The following is a 20,424-nucleotide window of genomic DNA, read 5'->3' as shown; positions in this document are numbered from 1 at the left end:
AGCGGCAGGAGCAGTCTAGGAGTCAGTGGTCTTCCAGCAGAGGGCGCCTGTGAAGTGCTGTCTTCTGGAAGGAGTGTCCAACCTGTGGCCAGTAACTACAAACGCAGCCAAACACAAAACTGTAAATTTTCGCTGGGCAGTGGTGGCGCACGTCTTTAATCCCACCACTCCAGAGGCAGAGGCAGGCAAATCTCCATGAGTTCTAGGCCAGCCTGGTCTACAGAGCGAGCTCCAGGACAGGCACCAAAGCTACACAGAGAAACCTTGTCTTTTCCATGCTGTTCTTTTGTTGTTGGTGGTGGTTTTTTTGTTTTGTTTTGTTTTGTTTTGTTTTGTTTTGTTTTGTTTTGTTTTGTTTTGTTTGTAACTCAGTTGTCCTGTTCTCAGTGTGAACTTTGTGAATAACAGCATTGTATTGCAAGTCAAAAAGTTGAACATGCCTGAAGGAACTGGGAATCCTGGGAGTGAGCTGCCCCACAAGAGACTCAAAGACAGAACACACTGAGCACCAGTAGAAACCTAAGCCTATGAAGACAAGGCTCGTCTCGTCCTGAGGAGCCAGAGTCTGTCAGTAACAGATATCAACCATGTTCTCACCTCCTCTGCTTAGTGCCGTACAGACACTCTGAGGGTCGAGACAATGCTGACAGGCACAGCTTTGGGGATGGAGCTGCATCGTCTCCAGAACGATGGAATGAAGACTGGTCAGCATGATTGTGATTCACCATGTACAGCCCACCAATGCTACACACAGCTGCCTCCAGGTCCTTCTCGGGCCACCGCCCCCACCTCTTGTCTCCCAAATCCTGTTAAACTCTATGTCTTAGTTAGGGTTGCTATTGCTGTGAAGAGACACCATGACCAGGACAACTCTTGAAAGGAAAACATTTCATTGGGGCTGTCTTGCATTTTCAGAGGTTTAGTCCATTATCTTCACGTCGGCGTGCAGCCCGACATGGTGCTGGAGAAGGAGCTGAGAATTCTGCATCTTGATTCTCAGGCAGCGGAAGCAACTGTGAGCCACACTGACCATAGCTTGAACATATGAAACCTCAAAGTCCACGCCCCCACAGTGACACACTTCCTCCAATGTCAAACCTCCAAATAGTGCCACTCCCTATGGGTCAAGCATCCAAACACATGAGTCTATGGGGGCCATTCTATTCAAACCACACATTCCACTCCCAGGCCCCCATAGACTTGTAGCCATAACATATTGCAAAATGCATTTAGTCCAACTTCAAAAGTCTCCATAGTCTATCACAGTCTCTTCTGTTTAAAGGTACAAAGTCTCTTCTGAGACTCATGAAACCTCTTAACTGTAATCCCCTGTAAAATCAAAATCAAAAAGCAGATCACATACTTCCAACATATATTGCATTTTCAGAGGTTTAGTCCATTATCTTTACATCGGCGTGCAGCCCGACATGGTGCTGGAGAAGGAGCTGAGAATTCTGCATCTTGATTCTCAGGCAGCAGAAGCAACTGTGAGCCACAGGACACAGGACATAAATTGTCATTCAAAAAGGTAGAAAAGGGATAATAGTGAGGAAATACTGGATCAAAGCAAGACCAAAACCAGCTGGGCAACTCCAAACTGCATCTCCATGTCTGATGTCAAAACTCTCTTCAGATCTCCAACTCCATTCAGCTTTGTTGACTGCAACACACTTCTCTCTCTTGAGCTGGTTCCACTCCCTGTGAGTAGCTTTCCTCAGCAGGTATCCCATGGCTCTGGCATCTCCAACATCTTGGGGTCTTCAAGGCAATCCAGGCTTCACCTTCACAGTTTCACACAATGGCCTCTCTGGACTTCCATGCAGGGACACTCCTGCCACATGCTTAGCCCCAGAGGCTTCCCTTAGTCACCGAGGCAAATTCCATAACCCCTTTCTTCTGTCCTTGATTCTAAAGCCAGAACCACATGGCTGAAGCTGCCAAGTTCTGCTGCTTGCTGGGGCTGGAACATGGCCCCCTCACTCAATTACATCTTCACCAGCTTTCTGTTTTCAGTGGTTTCCTTCACTGCCTAAGCTTGGCTGTCCTTCCTGAAACTGGATCTTTAGACCAGGCTGGCCTTGAACTCAGAGATCTGTCAGCCTCTGCTTTCTGAGTACTGGGATTAAGGGCGTGCACCACCACACCTGGATCTAAGCTGTTCTTTAATTCCTTTTCACAAGTTGGAAGCTTAGCTGGGTCTTGCCCAGAGGTCACCACTCCCTCTATTCCATTTCTTAATCTGTTTATTTCCTTGAACACAGGATTAATCTCCATTCCACTTCCTGGTGCCCCTTTTTCTCAATCTGTACATTTTGTATTTTTCCTTGCTCAGCTTGCTCCTTTTCATTATAAATCTTCATCAGAGTTAGCACAGCAGAGTCCATACTAGACTGTTTTGAGATTTCCTCTCCAACAGAATTAATCCAAATCTCTTCACTTTAGCCTCAGGCAGACTCTTCAGACAAGGGCAAAAAGCAGCCACATTCTTCACCAAAATATCACAAGAACAATCTCTAGGCAACAAACTAAAATTCTTCTCCTCTGAAACCTCTTGAGGCAGGTCCCCACAGTTCAAGTCACCCTTCCATGCTTCTACTAGAATGGCCCATGAAGCCCCACTTAAAGTGGTCAACTGCTTTTCTAATTCAAACTCCCAAAGTCCACATTCCTCCAGACAAAATCATGGCAGGCTTATCACAGCAATACCCCAGTCCCTGGTACCAACTTCTGTCTTAGTTAGGGTTTCGATTGCTGTGAAGAGACACCATGACCACGGCAACTCTTCTAAAGGAAAACATTTAATTAGGAATGGTTTACAGTTCAGAGGTTTAGTCCATTATCATCACGGCGGGAAACATGGCAGCGTGCAGGCAGACGTGGTGCTGGAGAAGGAGCTGAGAGTTCTACATCTTGATCCACGGGCAGCAGAAGGAGACTGTGTGCTTGCTACTCTGGGAATGGCTTGAGCTTATGAGACATCAAAGCCTGCCCCCACATTGACACACTTCTTCCAACAAAGTCACACTTACTCCAAAAAAAGCCACACCTCCTAATAACACCACTCCCTATGGGTCAAGCAGTCAAACCCATGAGTCTATGAGGGCCATATATTCAAACCACCACATTCTACCTTCTATCAACAAGAATCCAATCACTCATCTCCCTATCACTGGTCTCTGCTTCCACCCTTGACCCTTCAAGTCTCTTTCTAATCCAAATGGACATGTCACTACTCTGCTCAGAACTCTGGAATAGCAACCTGTCTTCTTAGGGTAAAAGCCTTGAGGTAGTCCATATGTCCATAGATCACTTTTGCATACTGCCTGCCCATCACCCCTCCAGGTCATCACTCACCCTAAGGTCATTCTGGCTCCACTCTCTCCCTGGAGAGACACCCCAAGACCTTTGCATCTGCCTTTCCTGCTGCCTGGAATGACCTTCCTCCAGACAGCTGCATGGCTATCTCCCTTGCTAAGTCTTTAACCCTGTGGTCACCTTAGTGGGATCTTCTCTGGCCACTCTCTAGATTGCAGAAGCCCTTCCCCAAGGAGTTTCCTCAATTTTCCTCATCTGTTGTGCTCCACAGCCTTAATCACCATCTGTCATACTATACAAATTATCTGTTTTGTCTCTTGTCCGTCTCTAACTAAAAGCCAAACTACAGTGGCTGGCAGAGGTGACTGAGTTTTGTTCACGTCTGTGTCCCCTGGGTCTGGGACAGGGAACCCCCTGGATGGTATTTGAGAGAGATGAAATAAATGTAAGGACTAGAACTGAGGAGAGGCTGAGAATGTATGGGCAGGAAAGCTCTGGGGTGACATTTTCCTGAAACTAACAGGAACCTCTGTCCCAGGAGGTCACAGGAGGTCACGGGGGGGTCACAGGGGGAGGGGGGAGGGAATCACACTTTGTTTCTAGAAAGCCAGATTTAAGGTGGACTGTGCCTGGAGTGACAGGCAGGGGTCACTAAGCGACACACACTTGCAAGGATCCTGGGAAACTATGGAAAGCCTGAGTCACAAAGGTCCCTGACATCTGGGTGTCGCTGGCTAGGTGACCAACCAGGATGAATCCAAGTGTGGGTGGATTGCCTGCAAACGAGCCCAGGAAGGACAATGACAGGGAACAGCCTGGCTCCATGCAGGGCTGCAGGGAGCAGATCTGCCTCGGGTGGCTGGCTTCTCCACAGGTTCCTCAGCCAGGCCACTACAGCCCAGAAAGGGACAGCACCCTGCCTTGGTGAGATTGCCATGGCCTTAGCTCAGGCTGGTGACCTTGACCAAGTCACTGTCCCTTCGTGAGCCAGATGAACAGATTGTGGAGAGAGACAGAAAAGTCCTTTGTGGCCGGCTAGCCCTCCCCACCTGCCCTTCAGCGGCTGCCAAGACAGAACCTGTTCACACCAGCCTTTCATTAGCTCTATGCCCTGTGGTAAATACGTCACTTGGGAAACTCCTTAGGAATTGCAGAGGGTCTAATTCAGGCCCAGCCTAAGTCACCACCAGAGAGGGGAGGCAAGACCTCTCCAGACTCCTTTGTGGCCTAGGATAACCTCTGGGAAGAGAGAATGTGACAGGAAGGCAGAATGGGAGGGGCCAGAACTCCTGAAGGGAGGTAGGACAGGAGGTGCCGAGGCCCAAGGGTCTGGCTGGGGACAAAGAGCAAGGGGCAGAAGTCATTGGTAGGAGCTGGAAGTTTACTATGCAGAGCAGGCCTTCTCCCAGCCCAGACTGTGTAAGGGCTTTTGCCATTTCCGAGTGAGCTGGGAGCCAGGCCCTACCTGGACTTGTCATTGAGAGGCTGAGTGGCCTGAGAAGACTGCAGGAGTCAGTGACAGTCCAGCATAACCGGGGAGCCCACATCCTGACTGTACTTTGAGCTCTCAGCTTGCACAGGCTGCTTCCCCACATGGGGACCCTCCACACACATCTGTAATAAGAAGGACCTTCACAGGTGAGGAGGAGATGGGACCTAGCCTAGCACCTGCTGGCCCCTTGGGGCCCCCACCTTTGCCAGCGTTTGAGTCCCTGCTGCCTTGGGGCCTTGGGGATGTCGCTTAGTCCCCCTGAGTGAGAATGAGACTGACATGGTATCCCGAATGAGAAGCTGGTTTAACTTGACCCCCGACGCCTGCTGCCTTCTAGGCCCTTGGCCTGCACACTGGAGAAGGACACTGTGCCTGAGAGAGGGGCAAGTGACCCCAGACCACATACCCCTCCCTTACTCTGACGCTGTGTGTCCCTTACATTTTAGCACGAGCACCACAGCCCGAGTTAAAAGGATTTGATTTGCCAGTTCGTGATCTGTAGCTCAAGCCGATGGGGTGGGGGTGGGGCAAGGGGGAGCTGGGAGCTGTCTAGGAATGGACAGAACTGGACCAGTTGGTGGCACAGTGGAGCAGGCAGAATGAAGCCAGAGAGAAAGTTTGCTATTGGTGTCACATCTGGAGACTCAGGGACAGTAGTGAGGCCCCTGGTAGAGGAGGCTTACCTCTACCAATTCTGAGACGTGCAGCGGTTTGAGGGCCTCTGGCCCAGGAGGCTGTGGTCCTTGCTTTCAGTATACTGCCCAGTGCCTGCTGCTTGTCATCCCACGGGTCCTCCCACTTGGCTCTCTGAGGCAGGGGCTGGCGCTGCTATAAAATGCCAACTCCACCTCACAAATGGGAAACTGAGGCCAAGAGAAGAAGTCGTTGCCGTGGTGGTACAGGGTGGGACCTAGGCTCAGGGGAGCTTAGATTGGCGTCTGTGTTCTCCTGGCCACAAACCGCTTGTGTAAATTTGGGCTGCATCTGCTTGTGCCTCTGGCCCTGTGTGTTCACCGCACATTATCTCCCAGCTGTCAGCTGCTGGGTCCCAGCACACCAGTTTGGAGGTCCTATTTTCGTTGGGACCCTAATGGTGGTCTCCCCAATACCTCGTAGGGAGAAGAACCATAAAAACCAGCCACGCATAGAATGGTGAGATGTAATAAAGTGGGGTTTATTTAAAGCCAGCTAACATGGAGATAGTCTTTTACACAGCAACAGACACAAAAGCAGCATCCAGCAGCAGAGTTCTGTTGAGTGCCTGCTGTGAGCCCAGCACTGGAGGATGCCCTGAGCAAAGCTCGTGGCTTAGGGGCCAGTTTCAGGGCCTGCTGGGGACCTGCAACTCCCCTGCAGCCTGAGCTCAACCTGGGCTGGAGCTTGCAGCACGTGGACCAGAAACAGCCCCCTGAGCGAGGATGATGCTGTCGTAGCTGGGTGGGGGTGAGTGGGATGGCGACCCCAGCAGGGCATCCCCCTGGGCGTGGTACTGAAGGTCTTCATCTTCGGGCTGCACGGGGGATTGCAGCGGACCCTCAGCCAGTGGACAGTACATGGCCTCCTCGTAAGTGGGAATGACGGCCTCCTTGGGAGGCCTATGGGAACAGGAAAGAAGCTGTTAGCAGGACCCGCTCCAAACTCTCCTGCATGGCCACAGGGAGACAAAGGAGTCAGCATGGCCACGTCCACACAGCTGTCACGACGCTCGCTGGAGCAGCCTGCCAACGTCAGCTCCTCCTCCTCCTCACAATACCTCTGCTCCCTTCCACACTCTGGGTTGACACCACTCGCCACTTTGACACTTCCCGGGGACATTTTCTGAGCTGTTCCCACTTCCTGTTCCCCCCTGAGCTTCCACACTGCTCTTCGCAGTCACTGTTCTGACACTGTGTGGCTGTCTCTTGGGGCGGAGATGGACGAATGTCTAAACACTGAGAACAGGTGCTTAGGGGTGTTTGTTGAGAGACCGAGGGGGTGGTCCAGGGACATAAAGACTCCCAGCTGACTGAAATATCGTTTGTAAAGTTACACTTGTGATGCTCAGGGCAGAAGGTGAGGCCTCAATTTACCTGCCCATCTAGATGCTTGAGACTTGACATGGTAAGTTAACCAGGTAATTGCTTCTCCTTACATGCCTCCAGGGAGAGAGAGCTCACTTCTTAACAAGTCAATCTCTTCTGTCACTCTACATTGTAGCCCACCCCTGACTCTCCAGCCCGCCCTTCGCACCTAGGCAACCGAATCACCTAACAGGGGTGTGAGGCAAAGACTGGGTCCTCAGAGGTCCACCCCTGATTCTCCAGCCCACCCATCACACCTAGGCAACCGAATCACCTAACAGGGGTGTGACAAAGACTGGGTGCTCAGAGGCCCCTCTGATCTAGCTTTGCAGGCCAGATTCCAAGGACAAATGGCCTGCTTCTGAGCCCCTGTGGGCTACCTCCACAGTTAAGTGCCTTTCCCTGTCCCAGGGCTCTCTCTGAGCTGGTTGCCACCCTCACAGCAGGCCACGAGGAGGCAGGCTCATCCTCCTGGTCACAGAGCAGCTGTGCAGGCCCTGGATTTGAACTTGGCTTAGATGGAAGAAGAGGGCTGGGGACCAGCCAGGAGACACACAGCTGAGAACCAACCAGTGCTCACCTTCCTCTGAGCTCCCACGGCAGGCTTTGCAAGGAGGGCAATGTGTCTGCCAAGCCTGGTGATGCATGCCTGCCATCTCAGTATTCTAGAGGCAGAGGCAGCAGGATCTGTGTTAGAAGCCAGCTTGGGCTACCCAGCAAGTTCAAGGCCAGCTAGGGCTGCCTAGTAAGACCCTGTCTCAACAAATCAGAAAAGAAGAAAGGGGGTGGGGGTGGGGGTGCTGAGAAGCTATGTTCCTGGAGGCAGCGCACTGAACTCTATTGCTGTGTGGCCCGGGTTCTGTTCTTAACATTCTTTGGGCCTCTTCTTCCTCATCCGTGGAATGGGGATAATAGTTGTCATTCACAGATGCAGAAGAGGAAAAGCAGAAAAAGGGTTAACAGCCCTCAGGGGAATGTGAGTAATAGGGCTCCAGAGCCCTCCTCTCCCTTCTTGTACACCGCCCAGCCTTGCCCTGCCCTCCCCAGATGATTTGAGCTGCTTCTGGGTCTGCTTGGAGCCAGGCCAGCAGGTGGCAGCCGGCAGGACGTGTGTCTCATGCACCATAGGCACTTAGCACAGAGCAGGAAGTTTGCTTAGAGGGCAGGTGTGCCACAGCCCTCAAGCCTGCTCCTGTCACCTCAGTAGCCTGTTGGCTCATCAGCCTTCACTGTCCAAGGTCATAGTTCAGAATACAAGAAGGCCCAGAACTCGGCCTTTACAAGGTCCTGTCCTAGTGTGTAGGAAGCTCCTAGTACATTCCGGGCACAGAGCTCTGTGGTTGTGGGAGGTGGTCCTGCCAAGTGGTCTCATGCACAGAGACCAGGACAGCCTTGTGGGGGCAGGAAACGGGCTCCTGGCTGGCCCCACTGGCTTTCTGTTGAGAGACCAAACCCAGTAGGGCAGGAGTGAGCCCCACCCATCTCACAGACAATTGAGTGATGTGGAGAGCTAAGTGGACAGCCGCCTCTAATGGCAGAGCTCACGCTCACCCGACACCTCTCCCAAGCTAACTACATCCTCACATCTGCCTTCCGTAAGACAGGCCTAATCCTTACACCCTCCCTATACGCAGCCAAGGCTCAAGCCCGTTGGAGCCCGAGAACGCAATGAAGAAGAGCAGGGAAAGCTAAGGGGTGCCTGCTTCATGGCATGCACACGCACTATGGTCATGTCACAGAAGCCCTGCAGCATCCTAGGGGACAGAGAGGAATGACAGTTGTCAACTTGGCAAGGTCTAGAGTCACCCAGGAAACACACCTCGGGGCACGTCTGTGGGGCAGTTTCTCAACTAAGTTACTTACGGTGGGAAGACCCACCCTAACTGTGCGGTGAATCCTCAGCTGCACCGAGGTCCTGGACTGCACAGAAAGAACAAAGTGAACTGAGCACTAGCGTCCATCTCTCTGCCTGCTGACGAGGGACACGACATGACCAGCTGCCTCACGCCCCTGTCGCTGTGCCCTCCCCACCATGATGGAATATACCCGCCAACTGAGAGCCCAGATAAGCCCTTCCTCGAAATGTTTTTTTTGGTTTGGTTTTTCTGGTATCACAGCAGCGAGCTGCCCTTCCTCCTGCCGCAACTGACAGATCAGGCATCAGGGGTGACTTGGGAAATCTGGGGACGTTCACGGACACAGGACTTCTTACAGAAACGGCAGCGATAGAGAGTTGGCCTTCAGAGCAGGCCTGGTGCTGTCTGCTGGGCTCACTGAAGGACCGCGGGGGCCTCTGTTCAGAACTGACTGTTGCCAGCTTCTAGGGTAGGGTCTTGTCCGTCTCGTTCCTGATGTGTTATCAATACTTAGAACTGGACCCACCACGTGGTAGGTGCCCAGTGGTGTGAGATGGATGCCAGGGAGAGCAGGTGACTAAGGGAGGATTAAGACCTGACGGGGAAGGAGGAATGCCCAAGCCAACAGACGAGAAGCCTATTTCTAGCCACAACCAGGCTAGAAACACCCCACAACCAGGGAGTGAGGTGCCTCCCATGGGGACAGGATCAGACAAGCAAGCTGCCTCTTCCACCAGCTTCCGCATCTGAAACTTGGGTCTCAGAGCTGGAAGGGCCCCTTCCAGCTTCCTGGCAGCGGGGATAGGGGTAGGGGACTGGGGGTGGGAGTAACCCGCAGCTGTGGCCTGGGCCCTGTTGAGGCAACACTGCTGTGTGTATAGACAACACCACCACCTCTGCGCAGGCCAGGCGGGGCGGGGCGGGAGGACAGGCCTGGCCTGGCTGTCAGAGTCCAACTCATTTTATGAGCAGGTAGGTCACTCTCTCGGAGACAAGTTTCTCATCTGAGAAGTGCAGTTTGTCTGGGTAAGGTGTCCTTCCCTCTGATGGTCCAACTCTGCAGCCTGGGCTGACCTGGAACTCAATGGCTGGATCTCAGCTCCCAAGTGCTGCCCTACAGGTGTGTCCCACCATGCCCCACTCAAGGTCTGCCTCTTGGCCTCAGTAGTACCTGTTGGATGTTGTATCTAGCCTCAAGGAGCCATGGGCCAACAGCAAGATACTCGAGAAGACACTGTCTACCTGACAGAGGGAAGGAAGGCATCCAGGCAGGTCCCAACCAGTTCACAAGAGCATAGGCTAGCCCCCTACTGAACTGACAGCAGTGCTTGTGGAGACATGTTACAGAGGGCCACAAGCTTTGCAGCCCTCAGCCTCGCACCCCTGTGAGCCCTGTGTGACAAGCCCCCCTCTTCCGCAAACAGCAACATTGGTTCCCACTGGCATAGAAGTTCCAGCAGGCAGAGGGCAGAAAACCCGTGTAGGCTCCAGGTCCACTGGATGCTTTGTTGAATAAACAAGTGCCCAAGGAGACATGCATGACTCAGCTTTCTCACAGGGCAAAACCGGTCCCCAGACATAAGACACAAATGTACCCATACAACACACATACACAAACCTCAGCACATCTATGGGGATCATAGTCTAAGAAAACGTGCTGAAAAGCTGGGTGGGGTGATACATGTCTGTCATCCCAGCCCTTGAGACAGGAGGATCACACGTTTTAGGCCAGATTGGGCTACAGAGTAAGACTGTCTCAAAAAGGGAAGGAAATGAGAAAGAAAACATGTTCAAAAGTCTGGGGATAACGGCAATGAAAAAAACCAAAACCGGTTGAGAACTGTTTTGATCCAGCCGTTGGCTTCTGCCTCACTCACCCCCCACCGCACCCCACCCCACCCCCCCCACCTACACCACCACTACTGTGTGCTGGGCACTGGGCTGAGCTGTGCCCACACATCACTCCCTCGTGGTCCCCAGTGCCTCCTGAGGCAGGGAGCTATGGTGAGCACTGGTTCCCAGCAAGGCTGCGGGGGTGAGGGGAGTGTCACAGTTCTGACACATAGTTCTGTATCCTTGGGCAAGTTATCTAAAGTCTCTGGATCTGGTTTCTGCCTCCACAAATGGAGAAGTCCTGGCTACATCACCTGGGATGTGGAAAAGTCATTCAGCATAGACCCTGGCCCTGGCCAGTGCCCTCTTGTGCCTCGAGGACTCTTCCCATGCTGGGCTCTTGACTCCTCTGATTCTCTGCTGACCTTGGCTGCTGCCTCCTCCTGTAAGGCTTCCCAGATTTCTCCACATCTCCACAGGACTCTCTCTGCTCTTCACATAGCTCTCACTACTCTGGTTTGTCATTTGCCTCTGTCATGGGGCTTCCATGTCCTCAGGATACAGGCCGAGGCCATGTCCAGTGAAGGAATCTCGTGAGAATTTGCTGGGCAAAAATACTGGATTGTGTGAGTGCAGTGGCTCACCCGTGGTCCCCACCCTGCCCCACTAACCTGCAGCTCTTCTCAGAAGACTCCACAGCAAGGGGGTGCAGGCCTCTGGAGAGTTGGTACAGGTCCCCCTGGCTCGACCTCTTTGTGCTTTCCTGGATGGACCAAAGCAGGCCAGAGAACAGAAGCAGGCCACCCATGCTGCAACAGAGGAGGCTGACAGACTTGAGCCACACCACAGGGATCTTGCGCGATGGATGTCCCACCGTAGGGGCCAGTGAGCCGGGCTGGACAGCTGCGTCGTCTTCGCTCCACCACGCAAAGCAGAGTGTACCAATCACCAGGACCACTGTGCCGCCGACCGTCATGCAGTAGCGCACCATCGATGCCACGCGGCCTCTGACGCTGCATGTCTGCACACGGAAGGAGAGGGAGTCTGAAGAAACGGACCAGCAGAATGTTCTGAGACCTCAGAGACGTCTGCTGACTCGCGCTTCAGTTCCCTCGCCTGGGAAGTGAGGGCGATACCCGTGCACTGCCGGGCTGCTTTGATGATCACCAGAGGCTGTTTCAGCTTCCTGGCACTGCACCTGGGATCCAGCAGGAGCTTAATCACATACTAATACATGTATATTTTTTTTTGTTTTGGGGGTTTTTTTTTGTTTGTTTGCTTTTTGAGACAGGGTTTCTCCGTGTAGTTTTGGTGCCTGTCCTGGATCTCACTCATGTAGCCCAGGCTGGCCTCAAACTCACAGAGATCCACCTGCCTCTGCCTTCCGAGTTCTGGGATTAAAGGGGTGCGCCACCACCGCTGCCTGGCCTAATAAATGTATATTTATTAATACATGGCTATAACATCATATATTATAATAGTATATAATAAATCATACACTAGTAAATTCAATCTGGGCCTCTACATAAACCTCAGCACCCCGGTCCTGATGAGCAGATGGTTCTTACGCTGGCCAGTCTATGAGTAGTTGGGAAAGGCCAGGGCTTGCTGGCTGTGCTCTGCCTCTCACCCCCTAGCCACCATCTCATGGGGTCCAGTTCTTGTCTCCATGTGACAAAAGATGGAGGGTCATGGGGAGCAGGACAAGTGTGAACGATAGTGCTGGCAGTGTGAAGATGAATGTGGTGCCATCGAGCAGGATTTTCCCAGGACACCTACACAGATATCTTTACCACAGTCACAGCACTGAAAGAGACTGCCATCCCCACTCTAACAAGACAGCCCATGAACTGTGTCCTGACCCCTAGGTGAAATAATATAAACCCATTAAAAAGTTGGGTTCAGGGCTGGAGAGACGGCTCAGTGGTTAAGAGCACCAGCTGCTCTTCCAAAGACTCTGGGTTCAGTTCCTAGCACCCACATGGCAGCTCAAGCTGTCTCTAATTGCAGTTCCAGGGAATCTATACCCTCTTCCGACCTCTGTGAGTACTGCACGCACAAGGTGCACACGTACACATGCAAGCAGAATATCGCCACACATTGTAAAGAGTTTTGTTTGTTTGAGACAGAGTTTCTCTGTGTAGCTTTGTGCCTTTCCTGGAACTCACAAAGATCAGCCTGCCTCTGCCTCCCAAGTGCTGGGATTAAAGGCGTGTGCTGCTGCCGCCGCCGCCGCCACCACCACCACCACCACCACCCGGCTGAGTTTTGTTTTTTAAGTTGGGCTCAGCATGAATGTTTGGCAGAAGGAGAGGACTCACACATTTTGCTCTTTTGAACTCACAGGAATCACTGGAAGAGGGAGCAAGCCTGCCCCAGAGCCTACAGTCCGGAAGGGGCTGGCACTGGTCCCCAAAGCTCACTTCTAAGCCACTGCTCCTCCTGATTCCTCGGTGTGGTGACTTCCCATACCTTCCTGCAAAGCTCAGCTTGACCCTTGTTTGGGGGAACTTCTGAAGACTCCTGTGCCTTCTGGGAGCACAGCACTTACCTCTTACAGTTGTCACCTCCTTGCCTTTCCCCTAACTAGAGTTTTCTGAACCACTGAGTCACCAGCTACATACAGCGATGCCATGGAATGCAGTTCTTTGTTGGGATTAGCATTTGGGAAAGTTCATCCTCCCTCCAATCAAGGCAAGGCCATGAATGGTGACAGACCCATTCCAAACCCTTCCCATACCCACAGGGAGGGGCCAGCGGGAACAGGGCTGCAGTAACCAGCTTGGAGAAAACACCGAAAAATAGTCAGCCGAGGAAATCCTGGGTCTGCATCTTGCAGCCCTGACAAGGTGACAGTCCCTTCCACCTCTAACATTTTTGACTCCTATGACCAAGGCAGGTGGGTGGGGCAGGAGACTGAGTATTCCACAACTGAGGAGACATAGCCCAAACTGGGGAAGGTCCTCATCCAAAGCGAAGTACAGCGGGGATCCACATCTCTAAGGAGCACACACCTGGACACAGACTTGAAGTCACCCAGGATGCGTTCTGTTTTCCAGGAAAGCAAAAATGGATTATCATGAAGAGAATGAAGAGGCAAAATCAAACCAGGATGAATCCTGCCCCTCAGAGACCAGCATGAGCCCCATGGAGCCGTTTTCTACCCAGTCCTTCCTTGGTCTGCATACACATTGTCGATGGCTAGCATGTGCTGGGGGCATTTGCCCGACTGGGCGCCATACCAAGCACTTTACAGGTGTCCCCTTGCTTAACGCTCACCGCAGTGATATCCCAGGGATGCTGGTCAGGGCTGGATTTAGATGCAGCTCTAACCTAACTCAGGTTCCCTTGTACGTGCACAGCTGGGTCTTTGTAGATAGTTTTAGATGTCTGCAGTTGAGACCAGCCCATGAGTCTGTGTCTGCCAGGCTGCTCCCCGTGACAAGGTGCCCTCCTCCCAGCTTCAGAGAATGGCAGTTAGCATGCCCAGCCTCAGGCCAGTCCCTACAATGGCTCTTAGTGTATCCTGCCCCTGGGCCCCTCCACTCCCGTTTCTGAGAAGTCACCCCCAGACACTTCACTACCCCTTACATGGGTGTGCCTCTAGCCCCTGTACCTTCACAGGGGAGGAAGGGAGGGCTCTCTGTCACGGAGGGTGTGACTTCCAACCCCGGGGGGGCAGACAGGAAGCTCTCCAGTCCCAGAGAAGTTCCACCCCATCCTGGTACTCAGTCAGGGCCTGCCAAGCTGGTCCCACCTCCACTGCTCTGCCAGCCTCCCCTTGTCCCTACCCCTACTCTAACTTGAGCCGTCTGGGACTTTCTCTCAGACCTGCTACTCCCTCTGACTGGGTCCCCACTTCACCCTTGTTCAAAAAGGAAACAAGCATCACCCTTCCCAGGGACTGTGCCCACCTCCCTCCAGCCAGGGGAGGCCTTTCCCAACCAGGAGGCTTTGTCCATCTTTCCCTCCTTGTGGTCAGTCTGTCAGCTCTGGGACCTTGACTGAGCAGGCTCCTGCGGCCCACACCTTGGCGTTCACACCCTGGTTCTCAGGGCTAAGGGGCTATGGAGTTGAGTCCAGCGAACTAGATAGAGGGTGCCCCTGCTCAGACGCTACCAGGTTATCCAGTGTCTCCTTGCCTAAATGTTCCCCTCTGTAACGAGCACTCCACCACAGCCAGGATGGAATTGAACCAGGAAATCTTCTACACTCTAGCCCTGGCTGTCCACTACACGGGGTTCAGTTCAAATCAGCGAGAAGAAAGCCCTCTTCCTGTCAGAGGAGGAAGAAGGGATCTGAGCACCAGACAGACAGAGATGGGGAGAGACCTGCAGTGTCCCAGCTGCTGTCCGGCAGTGGCACCATGAGAGCCCTGTAGGCACTTGTTCCTGTAAAGAGCCCACCTACGCCCACGAACTGCGGAGAACCTGGCGCCCGCGGCACTGGGTAGCAGGCGGAAGGCAATGGGTCCGTTCTGCACGGTCCAGGTGGAAGGCAAGGGTCCAGGCCACACCCTTAGCAGAAGCTGAGGTACCCCTGAGGGAGGGAGACAGGATGTTGGCACCCACCTCGTGTGCAGCCATCAGGCTGGTCCACGCGCCACAGGAGCGGTCCAGGGGAGAGGCCAGCGCATTAGAAGGCGTGGTGGTGGTGGTGGCTGAGCTCTGCAGGGAGCGAGCATCTGAGGAGGCTCTGGTAGCTGTCCCCAGCTGCGCCCTTGGCACTTCACAGGCTCCTTGAGGTCTCTGTTCTGGTCCCCAGTAGGGCTGAGGCCACTGGTCCTTCCCCCTCCCTGTCACCCCCACCCAGCCGCTGGATCTCCAGCTGGGGATCCCGCTGGGAAGCCACCTACCCACTGTCTCCTGGTCCTCACGTCCTCGCTCACCACCTCAAAGACGTGTGGCCGCTTCAGGGCTTCCTCTAGGTTCCAGGTGCCGGGCCAGTGTCCAACAGGCCCCGCCCAAACTTAAAGCGGTAGTCTACCGACAGGCGAGAGAAGCAATTTCCCAGAGGGGCGGAAACCGCAGATGGAACTTGGGCCTGGAAACTCGTTTCCCAGAGACATCCGGGGGAGGGACCTGTGGGAGGCCTGAGCCAGGACCCCCTCACACCTGCTTCACAGGGAAGAGAAACTGAAGCTCAAAGAGGGAAAGCCACTTATCCAAGCGTTTCCGGCATCCTATGTTGACAGGAACAGCTTTATCACAGGGGCCAGAGAGCAGCCTCCCCTACTCTCTCATCTTCCAGGACAGCATTGTCAGTCAGAGGACCAGCTTGGAGTGTTCCTTCCTGGGGGCGCTGCCTTCTGAGAGAGGAGGCCAGGAGCTGTGGCACCGACTTTCCTGCAGCAGCATCCCCCTGCATCACGCACGGACAGTGTTAGGTCATGTAAGGTAAGCGCCTGCGCTTTTTATGAACAGGTAGTTCGGGACCCAGAAGAAGAGTTAGCTCCGTTTGTGTTTTGTGTCTCTGGGAGGACACATCTTTAAAGGGTGGCTGCAGGCCACAGCAGGCCACAGAAGGGGCAGTATGTACAAAGCTGGGCCAAGTCATAGGGAACTTGTGTCTGAAGAAAGAGTCCTCTGAGAGCACCCGAGTTCTCTGAGCATCAGTTTCTCCCTCTGGTGAGGTCCTTCGAGCATTGTCTGTTACCTTCCTCATTGTGTGGGGTCTGGCATAAATGTCCCCACTTTACAGCAGGCCACATGCCTATATAAGGCTGAGAAGCTGAGTGGCGGAGCAGAGACAGGGACCTCTGACGTTGCTGTACCCCATCAAGACTAAGGTCTGCCAGCAGCCCTTTGGTGCTGTGCTCAGGGGAGATGTGGGTGAGAGAGAGGAAGCCGTGACACTTTGGGCTGTGCAGGCATCCACACAGGGTGTGTCCCCTCCCTGCCTGTGATCCCCAGGTGAGTCACTGCAGAGTGAGGTTGAGGTCCAGCATGGGTCCTATTTGAACTTGAGTCTCTGGTTAGGAAATCAAGGCCAGAGCTGGAAAGTTATGGTTCCTGTCTCCAGCCAATCACAGGCTAGAGGACTTTGGCCATGTCCTCTGTAACCCGGGGAGCCCCCTTCCCAGGGCAGCTACTGGAGTTTAATGAGACCTTCCCCCAAGAAGCTATTCTGTATATATAGTCTTGCATTACACAGTGGCTCTGTGCATTCCTCTCATGAACCTATGGAGACCTCCCTAATGACAAGGAGGTACCATGAGGTTTAGGGTTCAGCCCAGGGACTCCAGGGGACTGGAACTGAGTACATTTGGAATACAAGGATCTGGGCCAAATTTGTCTCCATCTTCTTCCTTCTTACCCCCTTCCAGAAGCTGGGATAGCCTTGGGCAGCTGTGATGCCAAGGCATGGTGCTGAATGCCACAGGCCTGAGTTCACCTGTGTATCCTCTTTGAACAAGTAGCCTCAGGCTTTCCTGACAACAGGAGGTTGACTCAGAGACTACCATTGGTCAGCAGCGTCTGCACCAGGGGGCGGGGAAGGGCATTTATGTCTAGTCATTATCTGGTACCAGGCAAGTGCCTTTCCTCCTGTTCCCTCTGCTAATCATGGAGAATCTATGAGAAGTGCTTGGCCCAAGGTTAGTGAGGAGTGGGGAGAGAAGGTGCTAAAATCCACATCCTTTGGGTCTCCCAGACTTTGCCTTCTCTTCAGTCAGAGCCTAAACTACCGCCCCGCCTCCGTCTCTCTTCCCTGAAGCTGCCTGTCCCTAACAATGCACCAGCCTCAGCTTTCACACCAGCCTCCCAGTCAGTCCCTCACCTGCCTAGACTGTCAGTGGCTCCCCATCACCCCAAGAGCCACCCCAGCCGTTAAGCATCCATGTTCTTGTGAACAAGACCCTGGCCACCTCCCAGCCTCACCTCCTCACTCCCCTACTCCACGTTACTCCCAAGCCCCCTGTCACCATGTCCCGGGTATGGTGCCACACTTTGGCCACAAAGATGCAGCTCTAGCAACTGGCCATTGAGCCCCAGGGATCCCCTCGGTTCCAACTCCCCAGCACTGGAATTACAAGCAAGGGCCGCCATGCTCAGCTTTTTACATGGGTGCTGCGGGGTAAACTCAGGCCCTTATGCTTGCAAGCACTTTACCTATGAGCCGTCTCCCCAGCACCTGTGTATGGGTTTTTCATTTAACACCATTCTAAACCGTGTGTGTGTGTGTGTGTGTGTGTGTGTGTGTGTGTGTGTGTGTGTATTCTTTGCTCACACGTTTGCCCCTCCCCCACCGGCAGCATCTCAAAGGCAGGCATGGACTCGTGTGCCTTGTCCCTTATCCACCCCAACGCCACTTCAGAGTGGCCACAACAGGCCTGTGAGACCTACTATGAACAGCATGAGCTATGTGATGATGAACCCCCTCTGTCCCCTGCCAACGGCACAGTGCCTCTTGAGGTCGTCCAGCCGTGCGGCGAGAGCCAGTCAGGTTCAAGTGTCTGCAAAGAACAGGATTCTGAGATCTGGCTTCAACTAAGAAATGACTCAACCAGTCCCAGCCTTCCCAAGGGACATTTAACAGTTTACAGAAACTTCTTTGGTTATTCCTGCTGTGGTGAATATGGGGTTACTTCTAGTAGCAGCCTACAGGGTACAGGGCAGCTTCTGTATTCAGGAGTGCCCACTGTCTGGGGGAGGAGAGTTCAGGTCTCAGTGAGGTTCTGGAGGGTCAAAGGTTCCAGTCCACATTCTGCCGAGAGATTCTGATCTCTCCTGAGGAGAGGAGCAGGCAGTGTGGGGGGTGGAAATACGCTCTAAGCAGCAGCCCAGAACATTACCTTTCTCCTTAGGGACCTCCATTTAAGAAAATCCAGGATTCTTAGCTTCAACACAGAAAAGAATTTCAGGACCAACTAATATGAACCAGAGCTGGAATTTTTATTTTATTATTTTAGGTGTCTTTAACGTAGATATTAAGCACGGGAGTTAGTAGAAAGAGAGATGTTCAGAGAAAGAATGAGACATACCCAAGTGTGGGCATAGCTTCTCCAGGTAGAGCCACACCTGACTGTATGATGGCTGTATAAATGGCCCCGGGGCTTCCTAAGCTACCTTGCTCAGAGTGTAATTTACAACAGCTTAAAGGTTAAGAATTTTCTCTTACGAACAAAGTTGTAAAATGAATTTATGAGTGGTAAGTGTCCAGATTTGGAAATGAGACTGGAGTAATGAAAACCTCTCAAGGCTGTAGATGACTTGGCTGTAAGTCAGCACACTTTGTTTACTGTGTTTGACACCTTTGATTGGGTTATCTTTGGGAAAGTACTGCATTGCTTCCACAGGCAACGTGAGTTTTCTCGGGGATATCTGAAGCTCCCTGACTCCATCAGCAGGAAATGCGAACTGGAGTCCAGAGCTTTTCTGCCAGCCTCTGGGTCATTCCCTACAGTCTCCCACATCTCGGGCTAGCAGTGAGGCTCCTGGAGCGTGGAGGAAGGTGGCTGCAGACCAGATCTGACCAAAGACCAACCTGCCTCCTCCCTCTCTTCTCCTTCCTTCCTCCCTTTGCTTTTAGTGAGGTGCTAGGGATCAAGCCCAGGGCTTCCGGCATGCCAGGCAAGCACTCTACCACCAAGCCACACGCCAGTCCGCAGTGTTGCTGCTGGTGGTGTATATCGCGAGAGCCAAAGTTACATTTTAAGTTTTCATTACTATGCCTAAGAGACCCATGAAACAAAAATACCTCTGATCTGTAAGTCCCTTGCCCAAGGACAGATAGTTCCTGAAATGCTGGAGGCTATTGTGTATGGAAGATAACAAGCCATATGTTTTCACTCCCCTAAACAAGTTTGTTTGACCCGTCTGTACCGGATGTGCTTGATCACACTTGGGAGGGAGGTTCACAGGCTGGAGGTACGTCAGGATGTATGCTTGCCTCTGTTTGGGCTTGATGGGAAATGCAACGAATTATGGGGTTTCCTTCTTAAGCCACTGCAAACTGTGATTCTGGGCCATTTTCCGGGAACCTGGGTACGGATCTGGTCAGAGCTCATCCACCTGGCCAGCATTTAATTAAAGCTTATTTGAAATTTGGCTTTAAACTGTGGTAGTGGTCTTATTCTTGATCAGTGGGAATAACAATATGTTGAAAACAAAGAATGGATTTTACACTTTTTAAAAAGATTAAACTAATACACTGTGATCCTGGGAAAATGCCTTACACACCAAGAATAAGCCATCTCTCCAGAGATAGCTGCTGTATGTGTTTTCTATCGTACACAGCAGGTTATCACAAAGGAATCTGCCTTAAATAACATTTATTTTTACTAGCTCCTAGCATGTAGGTCAGATGCCCAGGTGGACTCTACAAGATTCTCTCTGCTCAGGGGCTCCCAAGAACAAATCCAGGCTTATTTGGAGGCTGGAAGAGGACCTGGAAGCTCTCTCAAGCTCTCAAGGTGCTGGCTGAGCTGAGGTCCTGTAACTGATTAACTGTAGGCTTGAGTTTGTTTCTGTCCAAGACTCTTTCTGCACTCCCGATGGATGCTCTCAGGTCCTACCCTCAGTCCTTCGTCTCAACCATGGAAACTTCAGGTCCCTCAAATCCAACCTGACTGATGCATCCAGACTCCCCGCTTGCCCTGGCTGCCTCTGGACAAAGAGAAGTATCTGTGACTGGGCCAGAGCACCCTCCTTCCAGCTCAACATCAGCTGCTTAGGAACCTTAATGACAGTTACCAACCTCCGCTCAGTAAGTATCATCATATACTCACGGATCAGCGCCGGAGAGCAGGGGTCAGGAGAGCCATTTCAGAATTCTGCCCTCCATGTGTACTGTGCCAAAGAGCACTGAGAACGTGTGTGGAGACACACACGACATACTAGGACCATGCCCTCTGCAGTGCCAGAGGCTG

General features: G+C 52.7%; 1 protein-coding gene across 1 annotated transcript; it reads right to left on the bottom strand.

Moving 5' to 3' along the window:
• Window positions 1–6,017: 6,017 nt before the first annotated feature.
• Window positions 6,018–15,602, bottom strand: Tmem61 (transmembrane protein 61). Its single transcript, XM_052717600.1, has 3 exons — window positions 15,128–15,602; window positions 11,228–11,577; window positions 6,018–6,402 (listed from the first exon to the last, which is right to left on the bottom strand). The coding sequence occupies exons 1-3, from the start codon at window positions 15,140–15,142 to the stop codon at window positions 6,171–6,173; spliced, it is 597 nt and encodes a 198-aa protein (XP_052573560.1). The 5' UTR covers window positions 15,143–15,602; the 3' UTR covers window positions 6,018–6,170.
• Window positions 15,603–20,424: the final 4,822 nt, after the last annotated feature.

The sequence above is a fragment of the Peromyscus californicus genome, unplaced genomic scaffold, assembly GCF_007827085.1.
Source record: "Peromyscus californicus insignis strain IS unplaced genomic scaffold, ASM782708v3 Scaffold_5__1_contigs__length_169319896, whole genome shotgun sequence".
NCBI classification, from domain to species: Eukaryota; Metazoa; Chordata; class Mammalia; order Rodentia; family Cricetidae; genus Peromyscus; species Peromyscus californicus.
The sequence above is the reverse complement of the archived record's forward strand: the minus strand, read 5'-3'. Positions and strand labels throughout refer to the sequence as shown.